This window comes from Cibotium barometz, chromosome 52 (genome assembly GCF_041138505.1).
Source record: "Cibotium barometz isolate CiBa-2024 chromosome 52, ASM4113850v1, whole genome shotgun sequence".
NCBI lineage: Eukaryota > Viridiplantae > Streptophyta > Polypodiopsida > Cyatheales > Cibotiaceae > Cibotium > Cibotium barometz.
The window spans coordinates 17998488-18022830 of record NC_141097.1 but is presented as its reverse complement, the minus strand read 5'-3'; the positions used below and the strand labels follow the sequence as shown (position 1 = coordinate 18022830).

Sequence of the window (24343 nt, the reverse complement as noted above, 5' to 3'; positions counted from 1 at the left end):
CTTTTCCTCACTCAAATCAATGTACAGCCATGCCAAAACTTGTACAAAGTTGTACCAAATCTGTACCAACAAGTACAGTAGCAATAAATGCTCTCCTGGCTGTCCAAATGAGTGAAAAATCAGACCTTGACAGTCCCCACCACTGCATACAACAGTCCCGGACAGAAATTGGGCAAAAGCCCCTTGACTGCAAGTGGATTACTGAGGGTTCAAGGCATAAAAGTCTTCCTTGCTGCTTTGCCAAGCTCAACAAGCACAAAATCTTGAAAAAAAAGCCCCTTGATTCAACATCAATTTCTGATCATGAATGGTACATTAATGCACATGAAGGCATCCAGAGTCTTCACAATGCTTCCCCTTGGCCACATATACATCCAATACATAAAAGCCCCTTGATTTACTAGCACATTGAGTGCTTGACAGGCATCAACACATTGCCCAAAGCATCAAATGCCAGTGCCTGCATGCAAATCAACCCAATCGGCACAAAGCCCTTTGATTTGCACTCCAATTTCCTGCAATTTAGCCCCGAATGTGAGATTGCTCACATCATACAGCATGTATGAATGCCCAATGGCACAATTACATCAAAAGCCCCAAATGTTAACACCCAATTTCCTGCCAATTGACCCGGAATGTGACCAATGTCACCCAATGTTGCTAATTGTGCTCAAATCTGAGCCATTAGGACCTGTATCCCAAAATTGAAGCAAATACCTCTGAAATTTTTGATTGCTTGCGATTTACAGAAGACTGAATTTCTTGATTTCTGTTGTAGGAAGGGGGGCGTCGTATTTGCTGACTCGTGTGCTGATGCTGCTACTGCTGTGCAGGTACGGATGCTGCTGTGTGCTGTACGGCTGTTGAAGGGAGCTGCTGCTGGACTTGGTGCTGCGAGCTGAGAGCTGCTGCTGTGCAGGCTGGGAGCTGGCTGCGCAATGATGCTGCTGCTGCGCTTGGTGCGCCTGGTATGGCAGCAACTGTTGGCTGCCTGGTTGGGCAGCGTGGCTGCTGTTGGGCAGCCCACGCGCAGCCCACCCTGTGGTTGGGCACGCCTGGCTCAGCTGCGTGGTCTGTTGGCTGCCGACGCTGGGCAGCCAAGGTAGTACGACCAGCAATAGACAGGGCTCTTAGACCAGCTAAGTAAGACCAGCAGGCGCACAATAGACAGTGCGACCAACAGCAGGGTGATCACGTGGAGATGGTACGGCCAGTAGGAAGTGACCAGTAGAGTAATCAACAGGGGATTGTGAGAAGAGGGAGGTGATCAAGCTCTGATACCAGTTGAAGGAGCTAAAGAAGCTCAGCTGAAACAGTTAGGGTTTCATGTGGGAGACACACACAGAGAAGAAGGGAGAGAGAGAGAGAGAGAGAAATGAAATGAAATGAAATGTTATATTAACGTCTTCAAAAGGCCATAATGACCTATGAGACCAAAAGTTACATCATGGTGGATCTGATACAATGTCTGGATAAAAAAACCCAGAAAATGAAAAATAAAGATGATACTACTGGCACCTAGAAAATGAAACTGGAACTGGAAGGTACACTATGGAGGTACCTCCATCTCATAATATGTGCCGCATCGGACACTGGCGGATCTCCTCAATATCCTCTGTGGTCAGCACCCTGACTGGGTGGCCCGCATGCCTCGCAAGAATAATCCGAATCTGCCGCTGCAACCTCCGTCTATGCCGGGATGCCCTCCTCCGTAGTCGTAGAGAGAGAGAGAGTGGGGATAAGTCAACTCACAAAGTATGAGTGTGTGACTCCCCTATCACACATGTATATTTGCTCTAGTGCACATAGTGCACTTAGTACTTTTAATGTACTAAGTGCACTATGTACTATAAAACTTATGGGCTTGTACACACTAGAAGGGTGGGCATAATGCCTTTACCCCAACAGCGACAAAACTGAATTTCTCTTCGGCTTATCATCCTCAAACAGATAGACAAAGTGAGATAGCAAACCTCACTATTTTGGATATGCCAAAGTGTTATGCTCTCGAAGCAAAGGATCAATGGGAGAAGTACTTGCCCTTGGTTGAGTTTGCTTACAACAACACCGTTCACTCCTCGAGAGGAAAAGCTCCTTTTGAGATTATTTATGGCAAACCATTGTTGTTGCCCATTCTAAAAACCAAGGAAGAGATATTCCATGCGGACATGTTTGTTTGAGATTTGGATATAGCCTTTGCACAGGTTCGAAGGGCTATCGAGACATCTCAAGCCAAGCAAAAGAAAGTTGCAGATAAGCATAGAAGAAAGGTCACCTTTGAAGAAGGGGATCGAGTCTTAATTAATTGAGATTTGAAAAAGCCAGACTTAGAAAGTTCAAAGCTAAGGAGCACAAGGAACCCAAACTTGCCCCTAGATATTATGGACTTTTTTAGATTACCGAGAAGATCAACGATGTATGTTATCGATTGGGCCTTCCAGAACATTGGAGGATACATAATGCCTTCCATGTCAGCTTATTGAAACCATATACGGGACTACCCCAAGAGGAGCCTGTATTGGAGGATCCACTAGAGGTGGAAGAATAAGAAGAAATCTTGCAGTTGGAACATATTGTATTTCATTCCGTGAGAAAAAGAGAAAAGACAGTGGTCAGGAAATTCCTTTGGAAGTTTAAAAATTATTCGCCTATGGATGCGAAATGGACGCCAGAAGAGTACTTGAAGGACTATCCATATATTCTTCGAGCTTATGAGGAAGCGGTTGGTGACTGGTCCCATAGTTGCATTCCATACCCGTACTCATCCGATGTGTACCTTTAGTACTTTCCGTACCACTCCATATGTACCGTACCTCGTATGGATAAGGTCTTCGAACCAAATATGAGGTTCAATGTACAACACTTAATTGGCCCGTTTTTTCACAATTGAGGGCAATTGTGGTTTAAGAGGGAGGGAATGTAACTATTTGGCCGTCCCAGCTCTTTTCACATGATGGAACTCATACCTGGACACATGGATAGGTAGATGGACACATGGGAACAGGGTTCATAAAGCTGGCATCACAGGAAAAAGTACCAATCTTGGTCAAAAAGCAGAAAAAAGCAAAAAGTCAACTTGTGTTGACCGCGAGCTAAGGGCACCATTGGAAAGAGGACACTGAGCTAGATCAAAAAGCTAAAAGCCGCTTTTCCAAAAAGCAGCTCCGGGACCAAAAAGAAGCAAAGCAAAAGCAAAGCATGGCAAAAAGCAGGGACCCCCTTTAAGTATAAAAGAAGCATGGATCTCTTTGGATGATATAGATAACTTTGTGGAGAGCAATCTTCTGGTAAGTTAAAAAGAAAAAAAAACCAACTTCATCTTTATCCATCTCTTCAAGACTGCTGCCGTCAGAGCGTCGGCCTTCTTCACTTTTTGTGCCGCCGCTACTTTGGATCACCGCCCTCCGCCTCTGCTCCACCGGGGTGCGCCGCCAGCTGACACCGCTCTCTGCCTTGCTCAGCCAGTTCTGCCATCTGTAGTGCCGCCGCCATCTGCAGCAGTGCTAGCAAACACCAGGGCTGCCAGTGCCACCACCACCAGCAAACGCCAGAAGTGTTAGTGCAACCACCGTCGGCCGCTTCTACCCAAAGTTGCTATCCAGACCTGAAAGTGCCATTGGGGCAAACTTTCCATCTCCGATATTAGGCTTATAGCTTACGAAGAGACACCCAAAACTTTGATTGGACATACCTTTCGTGTGATTTTTCTTTTGAGTTTGGAGATTTTGAGTTAGGAACTAGACTTGGATTTGGGGGTTTTTGATTCATACCTTGGTACTAGCCCAGTGAGATACTCTTGTGGGTCATCCTTGTGGTGTGCTTGGCATCAGAGATCTTGTGCCTTGACATCGGCAAAAAGGGGGGAATATTGTCTAGAAAAAGGCAGCGCCAATCTCCTCTTCATCATGTCTCATTCTTGTCCCCTTTCCTCGTTAGGGAATGCTGTAGCAGAGAGCACAAAGCAGCCTGCTGGACGGAATTCAGCTGATTTCTGGACTAGACGGACAACGATGGACGGAAGCTGATGGTTGTTTTTTTGCTTTGGTAGCATGTAAGAGCACTAGGAGGTAAAAAAAAGCAGAATTGTATGCTTCTGTTTCCATATCAAGTAAAGCGAATACTCTGTAAAGAATCCGAGTCATTGGAACCAGTGCAGTGTCTTGTCTGCATGTGAATGCCTGTGATTTCATTCTGTTGTTTACTATTCTTTGAATTGTTTTATTGAGCAAGCAAAGCTCTTTTGCCAAGCTACTTGACAGAGATGTTCAATTGGCTTCAAAGATCAGGATCTTGTCAAAAAAGATAGCCACGACCTTCCCTAAAAAGGGAAGATTGGTTCGTGCAGCTTTGAAGAGGATCCCGTCAATAGAGGACATGTAAGGTGACTCTACGTATCAGAAGGAAAAGTGGCAACTAAAAGCATAGCCTAGTGTTCGAAAAAACATCAAGCATATTATGAGTATGATCTGGATCATGCTACTATTTATTACCACTAGTGAGGATTGATGGATAGAAGCAAAAGAGAAGTGACGGACTAAATACCACCTTAGTCCACTAAGGTTTAAAAAGAAATCGTGTGCTTTTTTCTTGAAATCGTCCAAGGAACCACAATCGATGCATCGCTGCCAAACGCTTCCTTGAACTGCTCCATACCAGCTGCTGATCTGTGAATGGGGTAAAGTGAAACAGGCAAGGAGCATTGGAGAAAAGGCTTAGAAGGCTGTATGGGTCTGTGCAGCAACAGTTGCAAAGGAAACAGATTGCCGCTGTTAAGCTGCAATATGCAGCAGTAAAACTGCTTTTGATCCTCTACAAATGATTGTAGTGGATACTTTACAATTTTAAAAAAATCATGGTATAAGGTCTAATAACTTATTGGTTTGTAATAAGCTATGAGAAACGGCAGATTGTTGATCTTCAGCCTTGAGAAAAAGTGTGCAGTAAAATTTGGCTAAACAAAGTGCGTTACTTCCGTGCCTTTAGTTCTTGCTGATGAGCATCACCTTCATTTTGAGGCACCATATGTTGTAGTTGGCACCATCTAGCTTCTCATCAAGAGCAGGCAGCTCTTGGTTTTCATCAAAGAGGATTCAAGGATAGAAGAAGCTCCTTTTTGAGTTATACTCTAGCCTGGAGCTCCTATTTTTAGACTACGAGGGCACTTCCATGTTCAGAATTGGCAGGAGCTTATAATACAGCTAATACCCTTAATAAGTCACTCCATTTACTCTTGGAAATCCCACTGCAGCTTATTGATGCTTTCTAACTGTAACAGACTAAGGTTTCAAGTTACATGGATACCATTGCGACACGTGTTATACGGCAACCAATCGTGGGATGCCAAATGTTCATTATCTCAAAATGTTACGACCCTGTGTTTTTCCCTCTGGACAACAAGGAGGTGGGCACGGGCGCAGGATGGACACGTGTGAACAAGCATCAAGTTTGAATGTGAAAAGGAAACCTATAAGTGTGGCCAGCCCAAGTGTGAAAGGGGACAAAAAAGATTTTTAAAGTTATAAGGTTTTTAAACCTTTGATTGCTAAAAATATTATATTATATTTTGAAAAGCATGCGTTTATTCCAACCTTTGCTTTTTGGCGTTTTTTTTTGAAAAGCGCATCGTTTCTTTAAAGAGGGCGAAGGGTGGCGAGCCGTGAGGAAGTAGCCGTGTGGTGATCGCCGTGTGGCCGGATGGTACGCAGGCGCATCCCCTGGAGCGCTGCTGCGCATGAGGTGCTGCTGCTGCCGCCTGATGTGTTGCTACCGCCAGGTGCCGTTGCTGCCGCCGCTAGGTACAGCTGCCACCGCCGCTATTGCTACTGATGCTGTTGCCGCTGCTGATGATGATGCCGCTGCTGCTGCTACCACAGGGTGATGTTGCGACTGCTGCCAACCACTGGTTGCTGCTGGGCGCTGTCAGGTAGGCTGTGAGTAGCTCTAGGCGCTAGATGGGTTGCTGCCAGCAACTGGACACCAAACAGGCTGCTAGCAACTATTAACCAGACAGGTGGGCAGCCAGGCAAACGACAGCCAGTCGGACAGTTAGTTGGACAGTCAGGTGGACGCCAGGTGTGGGAAAGCGGTGCAGAGGATGGGCACACAGTAGTGAATTTGGCCAGGTACTGGTGGACGTGGAGCAGGTTACTTGTATGTGATAGCCAGGCGGGTTTTCTTGCATCATGGAGAAGACCGCATCGCTGAGGCATCTCCACAACCAGACTGGACAGGTTTAGACCAGCATGATAGAAGCAGGTCTATGGGTTTATGGCATCGTGATTGGATGGTGCATATATGTGGATTTATCTGTCATGGAAACAGGACATTGGTCTTTCGAGAAGAAACAGGACTTTGGTATCAAGGAAACAGGCCAATGGTTCATGGGATACAGGTCTATGGTTTATGAGATACAGGTCTTTGGTTTCATGAGGAAAGCATGTCTCTGGATTCATGTGAACAGGTTCTAGTTTTCTCGAGGTTACATGCAAGCTGTGACTATAGGAAGGACATATGGTTTGGTACAGCCCTACTGCTGTTTGGGAAAGGGTTGTGGGATCCATGATTGAGATGGAGAAGACCTTTTCAAGGAGGGAGGTGTCGTACAGGTGTGCCTTCTCTATGGAATGCTTTGCTGTAGTAACGAGAGTTCTTATTTGGAAAGTCCTGGGTGAAAAGCTATAAGGGATCCTATTGGTAAAGGATTCGACAAGTTGTACTTTGTACTCTTATTTGATCAAGTAAAGAAATACCGCAAGGGGCGCCGCTGCGTTTTGGGGCCAATCGGTGTCCTTGGTACTATTTGCAGGAGCATTCTAGCTCCCCTGTTTGTTTTCCTTTTCCAGGTTCTCATGGGTGATGAAGTGTTTTGTGTGCGAGTGTTTGTTCCACCGCCCGTCAGATTTATGAAGGCCGGTTTCACAAAACCCTAACCCTAACTCGATCGAGATATAAAAAGCCCCATTTCCCTCTCCCCCCCCTTCTCGCCCTCCATTCTCACTGTTCACTCTTAGAGCTCCCTCTCTTCCTAATTTGCATTAGCTTTTTACATAATCATTCACCTAATCTCCATTAGGCATTTTGATCCCTTTTATACCTAGGTTAGGGTTTTCATTAGAGCATGGACTCATGTGAGTCCATTGAGGACCTCATAGAGTTGCGACTCACTGTGAGCTATGAACGGTCCGTGCGAGTGCAGGTGACACACCATCTACCTTGCACATCGTGGGTAGATCTAGACGATTACTCTTTTTCATATTGAGGTAATTATGAGAAACAGAAAACTGAAGCTAGGCTTCTCCTGCAGTGTCAATACCACTCCATGTCTCCTCAGTCCTCTTAATATATTTCACAAGAAGTAAAGTTTCATTGAAAATGCTCAAGGACTGCACTTTGAAAAACTTACCATGTTTTTTTTGTATATATTTGTGCTTGCAGGTCAAAATATCTGGGGGAGGACGCTGCAATGTTACAACAGGTCTTTATGAGGATCCTTTGGTAATGATGAATAACTTCTCACCATGATTAAAATGCAGTAGCATTGTTGGGTGTTCTCTTCATTTTCCTCTAGGTTTAGAAACATTTGATATGTTTTTCTGTTCCACTTAGAAAGCTTGCAATATAAAAATACTGAAAAGGAAAGTGAGCAAATCAACAACTCAAAGATCTAAGATGATTCTCATGGGCTGGACAGTCAACAGGAATTTGCCAAGCCTGGGGAATCTTCATCTTGGTTTGTAGGAAATGTATGGTGTCCCGAAGGATTTGAGCTCCCCGTACTGCTGTGCAACCGCCCCTCCCTGCACCTGAGCGCTGTCCACCTGCTGCCCGCCATTTCTCCTGCTGCCTGCCATTCGCCTCCTGTTTTCCAGCCTTCCACCATTGCTCCCCCCCCGCATTTAGTTGCCCCTGCCCTGCTGCCCTCGCCTCCTCCCCGTCTCTGCTGTCCCCGCTTCCCTGTTGTCCCCATCTTCCTGCTGCCCCCGCTTTCCCCTGTTGCGCAACTTGCCTGGCCTCCTCTTCTTCCCCCGCCCTCTTCACTGCCATTTCCTGCCCTTCTTGCCCTCCCCTCCCCTCCCCTCCCCTCCCCTCCGCCTCCCTTCTCTTCGCTGCCCTTCCTCCGCCTTGCTCAAATACGTAATATTATTTGACAGGTTTCAAGTTGGCCTTTTGTTCCGATTAGCATCATGGCTAATCAACCCCCTCTTACCGGGCGAACCATCCAGTTTTCACAAGCCGAGCTGAGACCCTCTTTGCGGAAATTGAGAAAGAGTCCAAGATGACACTCATTGGAAAAATCTTTGGCTCTCACCCCTCCCGTATCCGGGTCCGCGACTAGGTACTAGCGGTGCTGCCTTTTGACTGCACACTCCACTAAGGCTACTTGCGAGAGGATTCTTCCAAGTAACTTTGATGTAGAGGAGGCAGCCTTAGAAGTGATCAAGGGCAGTCCCTTCCCTTTGGCCTTAAGGAAGATTTTCTTCCTACCGTACACTAGCTACTTCGACCCTATCGAAGAAGACCGGAACTGTTACCCTATCACACTCAGATTCCCAGGTCTTCCTCATGCTTGTTGGCCATTGGGGAAGCCTTTGGGCTGGTCCTACAAGTGCCCAGGTAGTCATTTCGAGGTTTTCCCACTTCTGTTGCCAAGGTAGTCATTGCCTCGGCTGATGCTGTTCCCAGGGTTATGTTGTTGGCTCGTGACAGTGAGCCCTTTGAGGATTTTGTGCGACTTCCGGGACCTAATGGTCCCTTGAAGCAACGTATGGAGATGTCAGGCAGACTTGACTAGTGTTGGGTCTGTCACTAGGTGGGCCACTTTGTGCGGGATTGCCCTAAGGGGTCGTAGGAGGCGGCGCAAACGCACCCCCCAAGTGACACAGCCTATTGCTCTGCCTTGGCCAGCCTTTCGCCAGGAGTGGCGGGTTGTCTCTCATGGCTGCCTTCCAGGTGGGCACGCTGGGGCACAAAATGAGGCCCAAAGACAATGTACACAGTGATGATGCATTGGGTTAGAGTAATGAGTTTGCAGAGTCATCCTTATAGAAGGATGTTGCATCAGGGCAGAATGACTGTTGATGACTCCTTGCTTGGGATGGACAATATGCAGAATGCACTTGGTATGGATGCATAGGACATGTTGCCATCTTATGAGGCCTTGCAAGATGTGCAGGAAGATTTATCTCACGGTGTCCCGCAAGGCACCTGTGCTTTGCGCACGTATGTAGAGACTGTGCAGAGTCCAGGAAAGAGTAAACATGCTGACATTGGACTTTGCTCAAAGGTTTACCTCCTTCTATAGCATTATGAGAAGTGGGTCCAGATTCCGGCCAAGCGGTTGCTTAGGTCTGGAATCAAAATCCTCTCTTTACCATGAGGATTATCTCATGGCATGTGCAAGGTCCAGGGAGGCTTCCCACGTGCAGTATGAAGCGCCTTATTAAGGATCAGCTCCACCCTGCCATTACAGGTGGACCAATGGATGTGTTGCTTATGCAGGAGAACAAATTGAATATGTTTTAGTGTAGTAAAACTGGTAAGTTCCTCTCTGGACACTGGCCTAATTCTTTATCTTACTCATGGCATAACCGTAGAAGCGGGGATGGATGCATCTTTGCATGGTTGGACAGATTTTGTGCGGATGACGGGGGCTTGGATAGAGGAGGCTCTACTGCCGTCTTGCTAGGTACTACCAAATCAGATAATTGCCTGACTATCTTGTTTGATGGTTGAGAATTGATAAGTTGATTTGCATTCTGATTGAAAGATAATGATTCCTAAATTCTAGTTGAAAGAACATAAGTTTAACAAAGCCACAATGAGGATGAATGGGACGAATCCCAGTGATGATGATAATAACTGGAATGATGATTGTGACTTCAGCAAATCCCTATGAGAAGATAAGTTTAACAAAGCCACAATGAGGATGAATGGGACGAATCCCAGTGATGATGATTGTGACTTCAGCAAATCCCTATGAGATTAGTGGATTGTGCTGATAGATTGCTACTGTTAACACTTGACCCCCCCAGTGGATCAAGTTAAGGAATGACAAATCAAAAACCTGCATAACTGAAATTCCCATGGAGGAATGTTCAGATGGAATTTTTGGTCTAATGGACCATTATTGTGTTAAGGATATAAATGATATGTTCTGAATGAATTGTTATCTGATAATGAGTTCTATATGAAGGGATCTTTATCCCAAGATTCTGTTGGGTTGACCAGACTATAAGGAACCCCAGAATCAGTTGGATCTTAAGGGAAAAAGTTTGTCCTCCAGCTGCGAGATGAGGACATCTCGCGTTTTTAAAGTGGGGTAGGATGTAATAAATCTAATGAATAAAAGAAAATACCCAAAAATGAGTAAATGCCCACATAAGATGAAGAGTTGAGTGAGTACAAGGTTTATTAGTTAAAAACTATGAGATATTACTAAAAAAATGAGATATTTTGGTATAATGATACATTTTTGACACCTTGGTAAGGAGGGGGGGAGACTTCAAGGAGGAGCCTATTTCACACATGTGGTGGAGTTCTTAACTCAAAAAAATTGTGATATTTTTATCTCTCCTCTCTCTTGGATCAAACCAAATCAAAAGGGAGCCAAACTAGGTCTAAATCTTGTCCAAATTCAGCCAAACTGAACTTGGAAAATTCTAGAACCTAGTTGGACTTGGTTAGAGGCCTCCCTCACCTATAAATAGATCTTTAGTCTTTTGTAAAAAAATATGTGAACTATACAATGCTAGTATTACATTAAAATAATGATATTTTTTATTATCCCTTAAAAATCCTCTACTTTTGGAGAGAGTGGAGCCTCTCTCTCTCTTCAACCATCCTTGGAGCTTTCCTTTCAACACACTAACCAATTAAAAGCATTAAGCAAAAACTGTCAGCCACCATTGGAAAAAAGGTAGAAGATGATGAGGCACTAGCAGTGCTCCTGAAGAGTGTGGACAAATGTGAATATGAAAAAATTTTAGCAACATTAAAGAATGTACCTGAATTGAAGCTGCATGAGATAGAAGGAACTCTACTAGAGCAAGAGACCAGGGTCAAAGAGCAAGGAACTCTACTAGAGCAAGAGACCAGGGTCAAAGAGTAGAAATGGCTGGACTGAACCTTTTTAATCACACACTTGAACAAATATAAAAGCATTAAGCAAAAACTGTCAGCATTGGCAAAAAGGTAGAAGTGATGAGGCACTAGCAGTGCTTCTGAAGAGTGTGGACAAAGGTGAATATAAAAACATTGTAGCAACATTAAAGAATGTACCTGAATTTAAGCTGCATGAGATACAAGGAGCTCTACTAGAGCAAGAGACCAAGGTCAAAGAGTAGAAATGGGTGGACTCAACAACTGGAGATGGCAAGAGACTGCTAGAGCAAACCCAGTGGAGAAGGAACGACATCCGCAAACTTCATGGAGGCTCCTAAGGAAGTGGAGAAGGGTGTACCGCGTGCAAGCATCCTAGATTCTCACTATTCAGGATGAAGAGACCTCCCTGGAGGTTACAGATATTTGGAGGCTTTGTGATCATCCTGACCCCCGGGAGAGTCTTGCTTTGGCGTTGGAGAGGACTAGCCAGCACTATCATTGTGTTGCCTTGTCCAAGAAAGAAGAGGCTCTGGACAAAGAGCAAACTACTAGACGTAGGGTGGCTGCCGCACTTCAGAGGGAACACGAGAAGCATCCTGCGTCCTCTTGGGTCGCAGACCTTTTGTCACTGTTAGAGCTAAGTTATAGGTGGCCATGGATAGGCGGTTTGAGTTTGCATTTCATGCTAATCAGGCTTTTTGGACATAGATGGGTGGCAGATGCAACAAACGGTTTTTCTCAGCACATGGACCTATGCACAATAGGGACAGTTTGAGATGCTTATAGGATTCTCAGGGAGAATTTCATATTGATTGAAATAAGGTGAGGAGTATTGCCTCAAATTTTTATCAGACCTTGCTCTTTGCAAAGGTCCACTCTTTGGATAGAGATGTTGCACAACAGATAGTTTGGGAACGCATGACCAGGCCTATTACAGATGATATGTGTGCCTCGTCTCTCTCCATTATTCTTTTCGCAATTTTGGGAATACATTGGTGATGATGTTACTACTGCTCTGCAAGAGATGTGGTGTACTGGTATGATGTCCCCTTTTATCATGGAGGGTCTTATCCACCTTGTCTTGAAAGGTGGGGACAAGACCAATATTAGAGACAATGGCGGCCCATAACTCTGCTTGGGTTTGCTTACAAAATCTTAGGGAAGGAGTGAGTATGAGGCATCAACCTTTCTTCAGAGAATTATTCATGATACACAGAATGGTTTTCTCCAAGGATGGGGTATTTTTGACAACATCTTTTCATTCTAGGAAATCGTGGAGTGGGCTAAATCTAGCCAACAAACCCTTGCCATTCTTTTGTTAGACTTTGAAAAAACTTATGACAGAGTGGATTGGGACTTCTTGGAAGGCACGTTGGCATCCTAGGAGTGGATTAGAGGGGTCTCTTGCATGTATAGGGAGGCCCACAACATAGTTTTAGCCCGCGGGGGGCGTGGTGAGCGCTTTCAGATCTCCCCCTCCGTGAGGCAGAGATGCCCCTTAACTCCACTACTCTACCTTTTAGTAGCGGAGGCTATGAGCAGGTTTCTTAGAGTTACCTCAGGGGTCTTAGGTCTCAAGTTGCCTCTTCGCATAGAGGAGTTACTGGACGTTGAGTTAGCAGATGATACTGCTATGTTTTTGGAGGCTTTGATGCATTGAAAACATTGTGAATTTTGGGTAATAAAAGAGAGGTCCAAGTTACAGGCGAAGTTTTACGGGTGCTTGTGAACACTCTTGTATAGAGGGTGGACACTTGTAAGGGTGTGAACATAACTCAAGTAATGGTTGTAGAACCAGCCACCCATGAGGCCACCTCAGTGGACACATGGCAGCCTAGCATGTGACACTTGTCATGTGCATGCATATCTATGTAATAGTGTAAAGGCTATTTAAAGGCCTCTTGTATATTAATAAAAAACAACTGAAGCAAAGATGTAGATCAGAGAGCTGCGTTTTCTTAGTGGTGCTGCGTTATCTGATTCTTCAATCAGGCTGTGTTTTTCTTTACAGAGCTGTGTTTTCCGCATCTGTGGTGCCATTAAACCTTGGAGAACCATTTCTTTTCTCCCCTTTTGGTTTTTTTTTCCCACCCTCCCACCCTGCATTCCTTCTTCTTCATAGTCAGATTAACTTTGCACAGTTTTAGAGGAGGTCTAGCTACTTCTAGCCTTATTTGAAGAGGAGGATTCTGCATTTGGAGGATATGGCTTAAGGAGATCAATATTCTAACTTCTCTGGACTTCTTCTCCTAGGGAATCCTATCCCATACTTCTTAGGCTACCACTTCATCGGTACCCTCTCTTAGCCTAGGAGTGTGTGCTAATCTCATTTTGATTATATCTCAATCTTGTTGCTAAACTCCTCTCTCTCTCTCTCTCTCTCTCTCTCCCTCAACATATCTCCTCATCCCGCCAACAATTGGTATCAGAGCCGCACATCTGCTGTTGGAGCCCTTGTATCTGCTGTATGCTGTTAGTGCCCCTCTCACAGGCATCATCCTCATGCCATCTGTTGTCTACACTACACCTCTGTGCAAACTGCCAGGCCATCACGACAATTGCCCGCTGCGTCTCAGCCCAGACAGTCTTCAATGGGCACAGTTGATTTCAAGGTGGCATCACGGCTGTTTTTAAAAAATTTTTCCTGCTGTCTTTTTGTAGCTTGCTGCCCGTCGCCTGTCAGCATCACCATCTCGCCATCCTGCAGCACTTTCTCACCGCCGTCCTCTGGTTCACCCGCTTCAGCCCATCTCTGCCCAGGCGGCTTCGCTCTGCCCGCCAGCCCTGGCTAGGCTCCCCCCTTGCGTGACCTTACCAGAGCACTACTCCCGTTGTGGCGTGAGGGCATGCTGATGGTAATCCTGCAGTTCTTTCCCCCGCTCAAGATTGCAGGTGATCAAGGGTTCAGAATGCCATGTGCGTCCCATCCTTCGTGCGCAACGCCCAACAGCTCTGTTACATCAGGCGGTGTAATGGGAGAATCCAGGTGGCCAGCAGCGACAGGTGGACTGTGTTCGAGGAGGAGGTCCCCTGTAGCTCCATGCGCATGGGGATCTTGTGCACTTTCAAACATTGTGCACATTAGTAAATCTTTTGAAAAGTCCAGGTACCAACATATTTGGGGTTTCTAGAATTTCCATAAATTAGCAGAAATTGAAGCCTTCCTGTTTTCATAAATTTAGGGCTTTCTTGAAATTTCAGCAATTAGCATCACATTGAACCCCCTCTGCACTTCAAATTTTGGGGCTTTTCTGATTTTGCCAAAAATTAGAGCTTCTCTCCTGAAAAATTAGGGGCTTGCACTCAAAACAATAACTAGGTTTGCGAGCCTAGTGCTCATCCCGGCAGTAGTGATGTGCATTCAAAACACCGGTTCAGCATTTAGGGTTAGCCTTTTTGTGGCATTTCAGCATGAGTGTGCAATATTCAGCAGTTCTGCTTCTTCTATCCGGTTGACTTGCAATCTTGACCACTTGCTGCAATCTCCCTCCAGAGGCAATGGGGTGAATCTGGTCCTGTCCTGATGCTTTAGTTCTTGTTTATGGTTGCAACCATTAGCCTCAACCAGTTTGTGGCTCTTTTTCTCTGCCACTTCTGTACACTGGTCTCGTACACCAACCGATCACTCATCATTATTTTACTTTTGGGTGGTACTACAAAGTACTTCGTCAAAGTCTTGTTCTACTGCTGTTCTGTTCAAATCCTGGTATCATCTTGGCATCTCGGCATCTCTTTCAATGTTGGGCCTACTTCGAGTCTTAGAGGAGATCCTGTTCATCTCGTGCATCTTGATCTTTATTCATCTCACAGAAGAGGAGTATATTTTTTTTCCGAGAAAAGATCCTTTCATTAGTTATAAAAGACGCCCGTAGGGCTACAAAAGATCCTCTCCTGCTCACAAGAAAAACAAAGCAGAGAACAAAGCAGGGCAGCCAGGGAGACTCTCCCTAGGTGCTGAAAAGTACAAGTATCAGTACAAAGAACTGAATGGCTATATCATACAATAGGAGGGGGGAAAAGCCAAACAGGTGGCCTGTAGTGCCAGCGGGGGGGGGAACCCGCGTGAAGGGTATAGAAGGGGCCGCTGCGCCAGGTGGTGTGAAAGGCTTGGCGCCGCAAGATCGCCTCATCCGAGTCGCCCCGAATGCGGTCGTACTGTCCCCGCAAGGTGTGGATCAACTCCTGCCAAATCCCCCGAACAGTCTCTGCTGGTGGCTCCAGTCTCCCCTCAAAGGCCCTGAAACATCGGGCCTTCCAGGTGAACCAGATGGTGATGCTGCTGAGGAGCTCCCATCATAGATCCCTCTCATGTGTCCAGCTGGCGAACGAGAAATCCGGTGAAGGAACAAGGCGAGGCTGGCCCCTAATGAATCTGATGGCCTGGCTGTCTTGCTCCGTCTCATAGCCCATAGCAGGCCCTGACGAAGTCGACCAAGCAGCGGCACCCCACGTATACGTACCCCTGGAGAGAGGGGGGCCAGAATACGCAGCATCCGCAGCCAAATCTGCTGCGCGCCTGAGGACAGTCCCAAAGGCAATGTCTCTATGTTTCCATAGGGTGGCCGCATCGGACGCAGGCCGCCAGAAGACCGCTGTAGACAAGCCAGGTGCCAACTGCTGAGCCCCTGTGGGTGACCAGAGCCAGGCCCAAAAATCCTCCAGAAACTCCTGTGAGTGTCCCTGTAGCCGCCAGTGCCCCGCTGCAGCTGGAGAGACCATTCTCCTCGCCGTCAAAATATGCCGTCCCAACCGAACAGTATACTGAAAAAAGGTAATCTCTGTGGCCTCAAGGGATGCATAAGAATCATGCCGCTCGTACTCACCAGGGTCCCACTGTAGCCGGGCCAAGGGGCGCGCTGCATATGCCCATATGCGCCAATTCGGGAGCACATCTGCAGGGTCTGGGTCAATATGCCACTTCCGAGAAGCGGCGGCCACTACCCGTATCCTCTGAAAGGTGCACTCTGCAACCAAAGGCGACTCCACCTCCACTCTCTGAAGTCTGCCCTCATCCTGAATCTCATAGTAGAGGCATCTGCCATCCTCAGTGCAAGCCTTGACAACAATCAGGATCTCCAATTGTGTAAAGGCTCCCATCCACCGTGGGGCCACTAGCTCGATAGGCGTGAACCACTCCTCTGTGAGTGCCTTCTGAATGTCATCCCTCATAATCAACCCCCCTCTGAAGTGACTCAGCCTCTCCACCTGGATCTCCTCTGGTAGACGTCAGAAGGCCTGCCAGTCTCCAAAGCTACGTGCTGGGCCTGCCGCCAAAGGTCCCCAGGCTAGACGAGGCCGAGAACCCAGCATATGACCCTGTTTTGTGCGAACCGCTGGGCTCCAAATGAGCGGCTGTCTGGCCCGCTCCTCAACACAAGAAGGTGGTCGCTGAGAGAGCCCCGGTCTCAGCAGCTCCCAAGCTCTCAGGATGCTCAAAGCAAATATGTCCTCCCATCCTCTACTGAGGCCTGTCCTCCTCATCTCTATGAAGATCCATCGAATCTCTGGTGCCCGAGTGCCCCCTGCTGGGGGACCCGAGCCTGCAGCCGCTGCAAGAGAAGCTCTTTCCAAGGCTCAGCGCCTGGAAGCAGCCCCCGAACAATAAGCTTCCCCAATAAGGCTCTACTCTGATCGACTGGATCTATAATGCCCAAGCCTCCCTGAGCCAGCGGAAGTGTAATAACTGCCCATGCAACCTTTGCCCGAGCTGGTTGACCATCCTACCCAGACCAAAGAAAGTTCCTGATCAGCCTCTATACCTGGCTGATGCAAGAGCTCGAGAAGATCCAGCAAGACGTAATGTACCACATGGTCGCTAACAGCACCTGATTTGCCACCACCACCCTCCCGGCCAAGGATAGTTGAGCTGTACTCCAATACAAAAGCTTCTTCCGAATGCTCAGAAGAAGCGGGGCAATCTGCTGCTCAGGTGACAAATCTAGTCCAATCTGGCATCCCAAATACCGCACTGCTGTGCCAGGAGGAATCCATCTAAAACCGGGGTCCGGGCTCCATGCCGGAGTGGGAGCGCTACTGATCCAAAAGGCCACTGTCTTGCGCCAATTGATCAATGCTCCTGAAGCTGCACTAAAAACCTGGAGCGACTGCTCTGCCCGAAGAAGATTGGCCTCCTGGCCATGCAAAAATAAGCCCGTGTCGTCAGCAAACTCAGCATCGAGCAGGTCCTCCCCCCGAACTGGGAGCTGGAGTCCTCTCAAACCAACCTCCTCTGCCGTCAAATACATGCTCATAGCCTCCGCAAAGAAGAGAAAAAGAAAAGGGGCGAGGGGACACCCTTGACGGACTGATCTGGTCAGCTCAAAACTCGGCCCCCGTCCTCCTGCAATCAACACCTGGCTGCGAGCTGTGGAATACAGAGCCGCCACTCCTCTAATCCAACGTGGCTCAAAGCCCAGGCGAAGCATAGTGCCCTCTAAGAAACCCCAATCGACTCTATCGTATGCCTTCTCAAAATCGAGAAGCATCACGACCAAGTCCTCACCAAGAAATCTAGCTCGGGCCGTCGCCTCCCAGAAGGTGAAAATGTTGTCAAGGATACTACGCTCCTTGACGAATCCTGTTTGGGTAGCATGAATCAACTCCCCCAGGAAGGGCTGGATCCTCAAACTCAAGGCCTTTGCTAAGACCTTGTAGACAGTATTGAGGATCGTAATAGGTCTCCAATGCCGAATATCATCTGATACTCCCTCCCCCTTGGGGATAAGAAAGATCAAGCCCTCTGAAAAGCGCTGTGGCATCACCCCAGTGTCCAAAACATACTGAAAGCCCCTGCGGAGGCCTGGCCCCAAAAGGTCCCAATAGCGCATAAAAAAGGCAGGCGTCAGCCCGTCCTCCCCTGGGCAACTATGGCGCGGCAGGACCCTTAAGGCCTCAGCAAGCTCAATCTCTGAAAGAGGCGCACCAAGGACTGTACGCATACGACCTGTGACTCTCCTCTGCACATGGGCCCAATCCGTCTGTCTGCAAGCATCCCGAGCCTCAGTGGCTGGCTTCGCTGTAAGCAGGTCTCTATAGAACCCAGTGGCAATGGCTCTGATCTCCTCGGGCTCGGTAGCTACAGACCCGTCCGGCCTCCCAAGCTGACGGACTCCTGCTCGAGCATGGCGGGGTCCAGTATTCTCAAAAAACTCCCCAGTCACTCTATCCCCAAGCTGCGTCCACTGAGAGGCCTGGCGACGATAGTAAAACTCATGTCTCTGCTCCTCTGCCTCTCTAACCTCCTGGTGTGCCTGGCTCAGCTGGGATGCCACCCACTCACATGCAGGCTGCTGCTCGTGAAGGCGCTGAAGCGAAGCAAGGCTGTGTCTCAGCCGCTGCTCCCGCTTGCGAATCTCTCCCAGCCGTGTCAAAGCTGCACCGTGCAGAAAAGAGCTAAGCTCTATGAGTCCCTGGGCACACTGGCCTGCTGCATCCTGGTCAGAGCATTGACTATCATGCCAGATCCTCTCAATGTACTCTGCGAGACTAGGATCTGTAAGTACCCTCTCTGGGATCCTCAACTGCAAGCTGGGCTCCCGTGTCCTCTCCTCAAGTGTCAAAATAACTGGCGCATGATCTGAAAATGAGGTGCCAGTGAGAATGCCAATGGAGCCCCCTTGCTCCCCTAACCAGTCGCCCACATAAAAGCGATCAATCCGTGATAGATTAGTCCCTCCCTGCCGGCGATCTGATCGAGAGAAACTAAGACTGTCCTGAGAGCGGGAGAAGGCCCCATGCTGCCATGCATCAGTGATCCTCAGTGACATGCAAAATCACTCCCAAGCTGCAAGCTCCGTGCCGTGCACTGTAACATGACTGCCTCCCACCCTATTAGCCGGGCCCTCAAGCATGTTGAAGTCACCCCCAACACACCAATGTGCGGCCTCTGGCAATGCATCCGTAACCTGGGTCCAGAACTCTGCTCTGGCACTAGCATGGTTGGGCGCATAGACGTTGAGCACGCCCACTAGCTCATCGTGCATCCTCAGAATGACATACTGTGCTCTACCAGGCACAATGATCCCTCGATCCACAATGGCCTGCCGCCATACATCTGCAATGACCATGCATACTCCTCCCTATCCACCCAAAGGACCAAACCCTGCAGACCAAAAGGTGTCCCATCTACCAGGCATCACCGAACCATATCTCCGGATCCTGCTCTCACCCAAGTGGTGCTCCTGCATCATCAAAATATCAATGCTGCCACCAACCAGGCATCTCTGAAGCTCCTGCCTCAAGCAACCACGATAGCGTATATAATGTGCTCCGCCAAGGCCCTGTACATTCCATGAGATGATCCTCATGGATGACCTGCTAAGGTGGATGCTGTCTCAGCCGTACGGCGGGCCTTCGCAAGTGGCTTGGATGGAGAATAGTCCCCATGCGAGCGGCTGCGAATCTGCCCACCCGGTGTACTGCAAGAATCACGGATCAGGCGCCAGTGGTGGCTGTGTCCCATGGCGACTGCCTCCCGCTCAGATAGAGCAACCTCGTGTATACATACATATCCAGGGTCGCGTGCTAAGTCTGCCACTATGCGAACGACCAAATGACGAATCCCTGAGGCATCCACACTCCCGGGATCCAAGAAAAAATGAGCCAACTCCCATAGTCGGCCTATCACATCTGTCACCTCCAGATCGCTCACATGATGAGAAAACTCAATTGCCTGAGTCTTCAAAGTGCTAAGAGCGAGCTCTAGAGTCCACTCCCGGTCGCATGGGCCACACAGAGGGAACGAGAAGGCCACCCCTGAATTAAGTGCCTCCTCCCCCCGGGCCGGAGGAATCACTACATGAACTCTGATGGGTGCTGGCTCATGGGGGCCGTCTGCTCCAAAAAGCCGTGTGAAGGCGTAAGGGAGAACGAAAAATCAGAAAAGGAAAAGAGGCGGGGGGAAGGCGGCGAGGACAAATACCCTAGGGGGAGGCGGCTGCAGCGCGAAGAAGGGGGGGGGCGGGGGGAAGAAGAGGCGACGGCGGCTGAAGGGGGGGGCGGGGCGCTGAAGACAGACGGGGGGGGGGGGGGGGGGGGGGGGGGGGGGGGGGGGGGGGCGAAGAAGAGGAGCTGGAGCAGGGGGCGGCTGCGCAGCAGCGCTGGGGCGCGCAGAACAGCCAGGCGGGGGAGGGGGGGCAAATGCGATGGCAGGCAGGGGAGGGGGGAGCAGCGCGAAGGCGGAAAAAACAGGGGGGGGGGGGGGGGTCGTGCAGTCAGCGCGAGCAGGGGGGGGGGCGAGCGAGAGCTTCAGCGAGCTTTTTGTCATGAAAGAGGAGTATATTATGTTTTGTGTGTTAAATAAAGACTGCCATCAGTTTGTGTCAATATCAAACCAGTGGCTACAGTCGAAGGTAGTTATCTTGTTCGTCACATCCTTAGCATGGCAACCCATGGCTCATTGGGAGCAGGCTTCTGACCATACCCTTACCTTCCAGTTTCAGATTAAGGGAGGGATTCCGGATGTGGTTCAAGTGTTGTAGTACAAGCTTCTGTTTCGAGCCTTCTTTTTCTGCCCATTTCCCTTTGAGGGAGGGATTTGTAAGAGAAATAGCAAAGGGAAGTTAAGTGGGGGTGCGTGGGAACACCTCTTGTATAGAGGGTGGACACTTGTAAGGGTGTGAACATAACTCAAATAGTGGTGGTAGAACCAGCCTCCTATGAGGACACCTCAGTGGACCCATGGCAGCCTAGCATGTGACACTTGTCATGTGCATGCATATCTATGTAATAGTGTAAAGGCTATTTAAAAGCCTCTTGTATATTAATAAAAAACAACTTAAGCAAAGATGTAGCCCTCAAAGCTCCTCGTGTTTTTAGTCTAGGAGTGTGTGCTAATCTTATTTTGATTATGTCTTAATCTTGTTGCTAATCTCCTCTCTCTTTCTCTCAACGGATCTCCTCCTCCTGCCAACAGGTTTTACCCTTACCCTCACTCTTATACTCATAAAACCTTACTGTGGGTGTCATCCTTCAACAAAGCACATCTTTGCTTAAGTAACCCAAGATAAATCCAATCTTTTTTTTGGAAACTTCACATGCCTTTTATGCTAATCAGCAGTTTGTTTTATTCTAGCTTAGCTTTGGCCATGTGGTCCTCTGCAAGATGTAGAAGTCTCCATTCGTATACATTGATTTTGGAAGACTTTGCCGACAAGTGTAGATGGTAACCGAACCTTGCAGCCATACAAGTTTTCAAGGGGCTGTCTGATGGAATATGCAAAACCTAGAAAATGTATGCCTCCATTCTCTGGTCAATGAGGTGATAGCTCGAGTGGTAGAGATGTTTGTCTAGGACCAGAAGGTCTTGGGTTCAAAACCCAGCATCGCCTACGGGTGGTGAAAAATGGTAACTACGGGAGGATCTTGGGCCTAAGGCAGTTGGCAAAAAAAGCATCCATTCTCTTGATTTTGGATACCATGGCAAAACTGTGGACCATCTGTTGACCCCTTTGGTTTGCTCATCAGTTTGAGGAGCATAGGCTATACTAGGGGCCAATTTAGGACTCAACAAATAGAACATTTTGCTTCAAGGAGGAGTGTATCCCAATCAATTAATCACTTACAATCTCGTGAGGCAACCCATGTAATCTGAAATTATCTTCTTTATTATCCAACCCATGTAAATCTATTCGCAAAAACAACTTTGGTATCCCAGCTCTTGGCTGTAAGTGCCAATTCAAGGATGATTTCCATGCCATAAAATGCTTTAGACTAAGTGATCAATTGCATTTCAAGACAGAGCACATGCAATGCACCAAAGCAAGGTGCCCCCCTCCCTCCCCCATCCACTCACCCAAAACAGAAAATAAAAACCTTGTAGACTTTGTCTGAATGTGTAGTTAATAATGTAACCTTGCAGCCGTACAAAGCTTCCAAGGGACTTATTCCGATGGAATATGCACAGTTGAGCTATAGAAAAACCTTGCCAATAGAAGCCACTTGTCTCCTGATTCTGGATATCATGGCAAAATTGCTGACCATGTATTGACCTTTTTGACTTGCCCATCAGTTTGAGGATCATAGGCTATGTCAGAGGTTAATCTAGTGCTCAATAAATAGAAGATTTGCTCCAAGGACCAAGGAGAGGGCATCCCAACCACTTACAATCTTTTGAGGTAACCCTCTCCTTGCTCCAAGGACCAAGGAGATGTCATCCCGACCACTTACAATCTTTTGAGGTAACCCATCTAAAAAACATTATTCATCCACTTGTGCAGCCTTAAAAATGGTCCTTTTTTGCAATAAAATGTGGTGTTTTTTAAAAAATCTATCCACAACAACTTTGGTATCACAGCGCTTGGTTGTAAGTCCCAATTCAATAATGAATACCATGCCATATATTCCTTTAGTCAATTTGATTAACTGCATTTCAAACTCAGCACATGCTATACAAGACAGCCAGGAGACCCCCCCTCTTCCCGGGGCGAGTTTTTCCTTTTCTTTGGTTGATTCCTGTTTTTAATGCTTTGCTTTATATTATCATAGGCTCCATTTTTTACTGAACAATATAGTGCAAGTTATGTGGCTGGAATACCTAGGGACCTCTCATGGCTGGTGAGCTACATGGACTGTTCTGCCCACCTTGAATGGGCTGCAATTGAGACCAATCTGAGTGTCCTTTGTTCTAGTCTTCCTTTGCCAACCCCTTGTTCTTATAGGTAAGTGCATTCCATTCTACTTTGTGCTTTCCTATTATTGGATTATCCAGGATAAAAAATCATGTGGCAAGCCATGAATTGAAAAGTTATGCAATAGTTTAAAACAAGATTAGGTTAATTTCAAGCTTAGTACCAAAATGACACGCACATTCATTAAAACAAAAGTAATTGTTGCAGAGTTGCGATGAATGTTGGGCTAGGCTTAACCCTAATGTGCACGAAATGGGGGTAGAAAACAACAGAGAGGGAAAGAGAGGTGGGAGAGCAACACAATGTTGAATGTATTAGAATGATAAGGCTGTGTGTGCTACCTATATAGTGTCCTTTCAGAGTTGGTGGTCAAGAAAATCCCTTTAATATAGAAGGTTAAAGGTGACCCTTGTAAGCCCATGTTCACACCTGGCACTACCACACAGAGTTTTCCTACAGTGAAGGTGCATCAATTAGAGAGTGGTTCATAGAGAGACACGCAGTTGGCTCTTCTAGTGCTGAGATATGATATGCTTGCTATGCCGATTGGAGGACGCCGGCCTAGTTGCTAAGAAGGAGCTTGATGATGCTCCTGCATAAGGATTAATAATCATTTTAATATGGTTAAATTAAAAGGCTTATAAACCAAGGTTTTAATCAAAGGCCTTTAAATAAACGTTTCCCTGGCCACTCTGATTTGTGTGATTTTCTACTGTTCTGTTGATTTAGTTGCTCTAACTTGGTTGAACACAATGCTAATCAATACACTTAAATACACTAAGATTTGATGGACACTTGCTCAAATACGAGAAGTAAATTGCTGACTTGACAAGAGACACACAATGAGCCGGAACGGCCGACCCCTCTCTCAAATAAAGTATACTGATCTTGGGAGAATCAAGTACATAGTGTCATGGGCATTTGTGACCAGATTTCCATACTGATGCATATGAATACAGTATTGTAAACAAGTGGTTGTCGATGTAGACTTGCAACCCACACAACTCTCTCAAGTGCCCATGTTTCCTACCATCTGCTCTCTATTGTTCCACCAACACATGGTAGCAACAATATGCAAGTAAGCACGTAGGACAAGAGAACACTACCCAGGGTATGTGATCTTATAATCGGGTTCCTCCCTCCTGCTACTTGCTTCCATATTTTAGCATTAAAGCTTACCAATTGCAAGTAAAGTGGATGACATTGGAAGTCTTCGCGATGGAAGTCCTTGGAGTGAAGAGGTCTTCGATTTGTCGCATTTCTTCGCGACAAAAGTCTTCAAGAGGATGAAGGGAACCTTGGGAAAGCTTCCCCTATGGTTCAACTTGAGAAAGAAGGGCTGAAATTACGGGTTTTAGCAAAAAAACCAGAAATTACAGCAATAAAGAGAGCTGTTTTGCTGAATTTCAGTCATTGGGAGTGTGTAGGAGAGTGATTAACATCCGGAATCACTCTTGGAAGCTTGAGAAACACCTTAGCAAGCTTGGAAATGGAGTTGGGAAGGAGAAAGTGCAGAAAATGCAGCCCAACAGCCCTCATGAAGGAGGCGCCAATCTCTAGAGAGAGGAGGAGGAATAGTTGTCCCCAGTGTAGGTGGCAGGCAGGTGCTTTGTGGA

At 47.3% G+C, this 24343-nt stretch overlaps 1 protein-coding gene across 12 annotated transcripts in view; it reads left to right on the top strand.

Annotated features, from left to right (window-relative positions):
• The window catches only part of LOC147608888 (FAD/NAD(P)-binding oxidoreductase family protein), a 142182-nt gene that overhangs the window by 39815 nt on the left and 78024 nt on the right, over positions 1-24343 (top strand). For all 12 annotated transcript variants that reach the window (XR_015264295.1, XR_015264293.1, XR_015264294.1 and 9 more), the window contains exon 3: positions 7435-7494. Coding sequence is in view for 7 of the 12 variants with exons in the window: in XM_086788069.1 (XP_086644195.1) it covers positions 7435-7494 (60 nt within the window). In the remaining 5 variants the exon portion in view is untranslated. The remainder of the gene's footprint in view (positions 1-7434; positions 7495-24343) is intronic.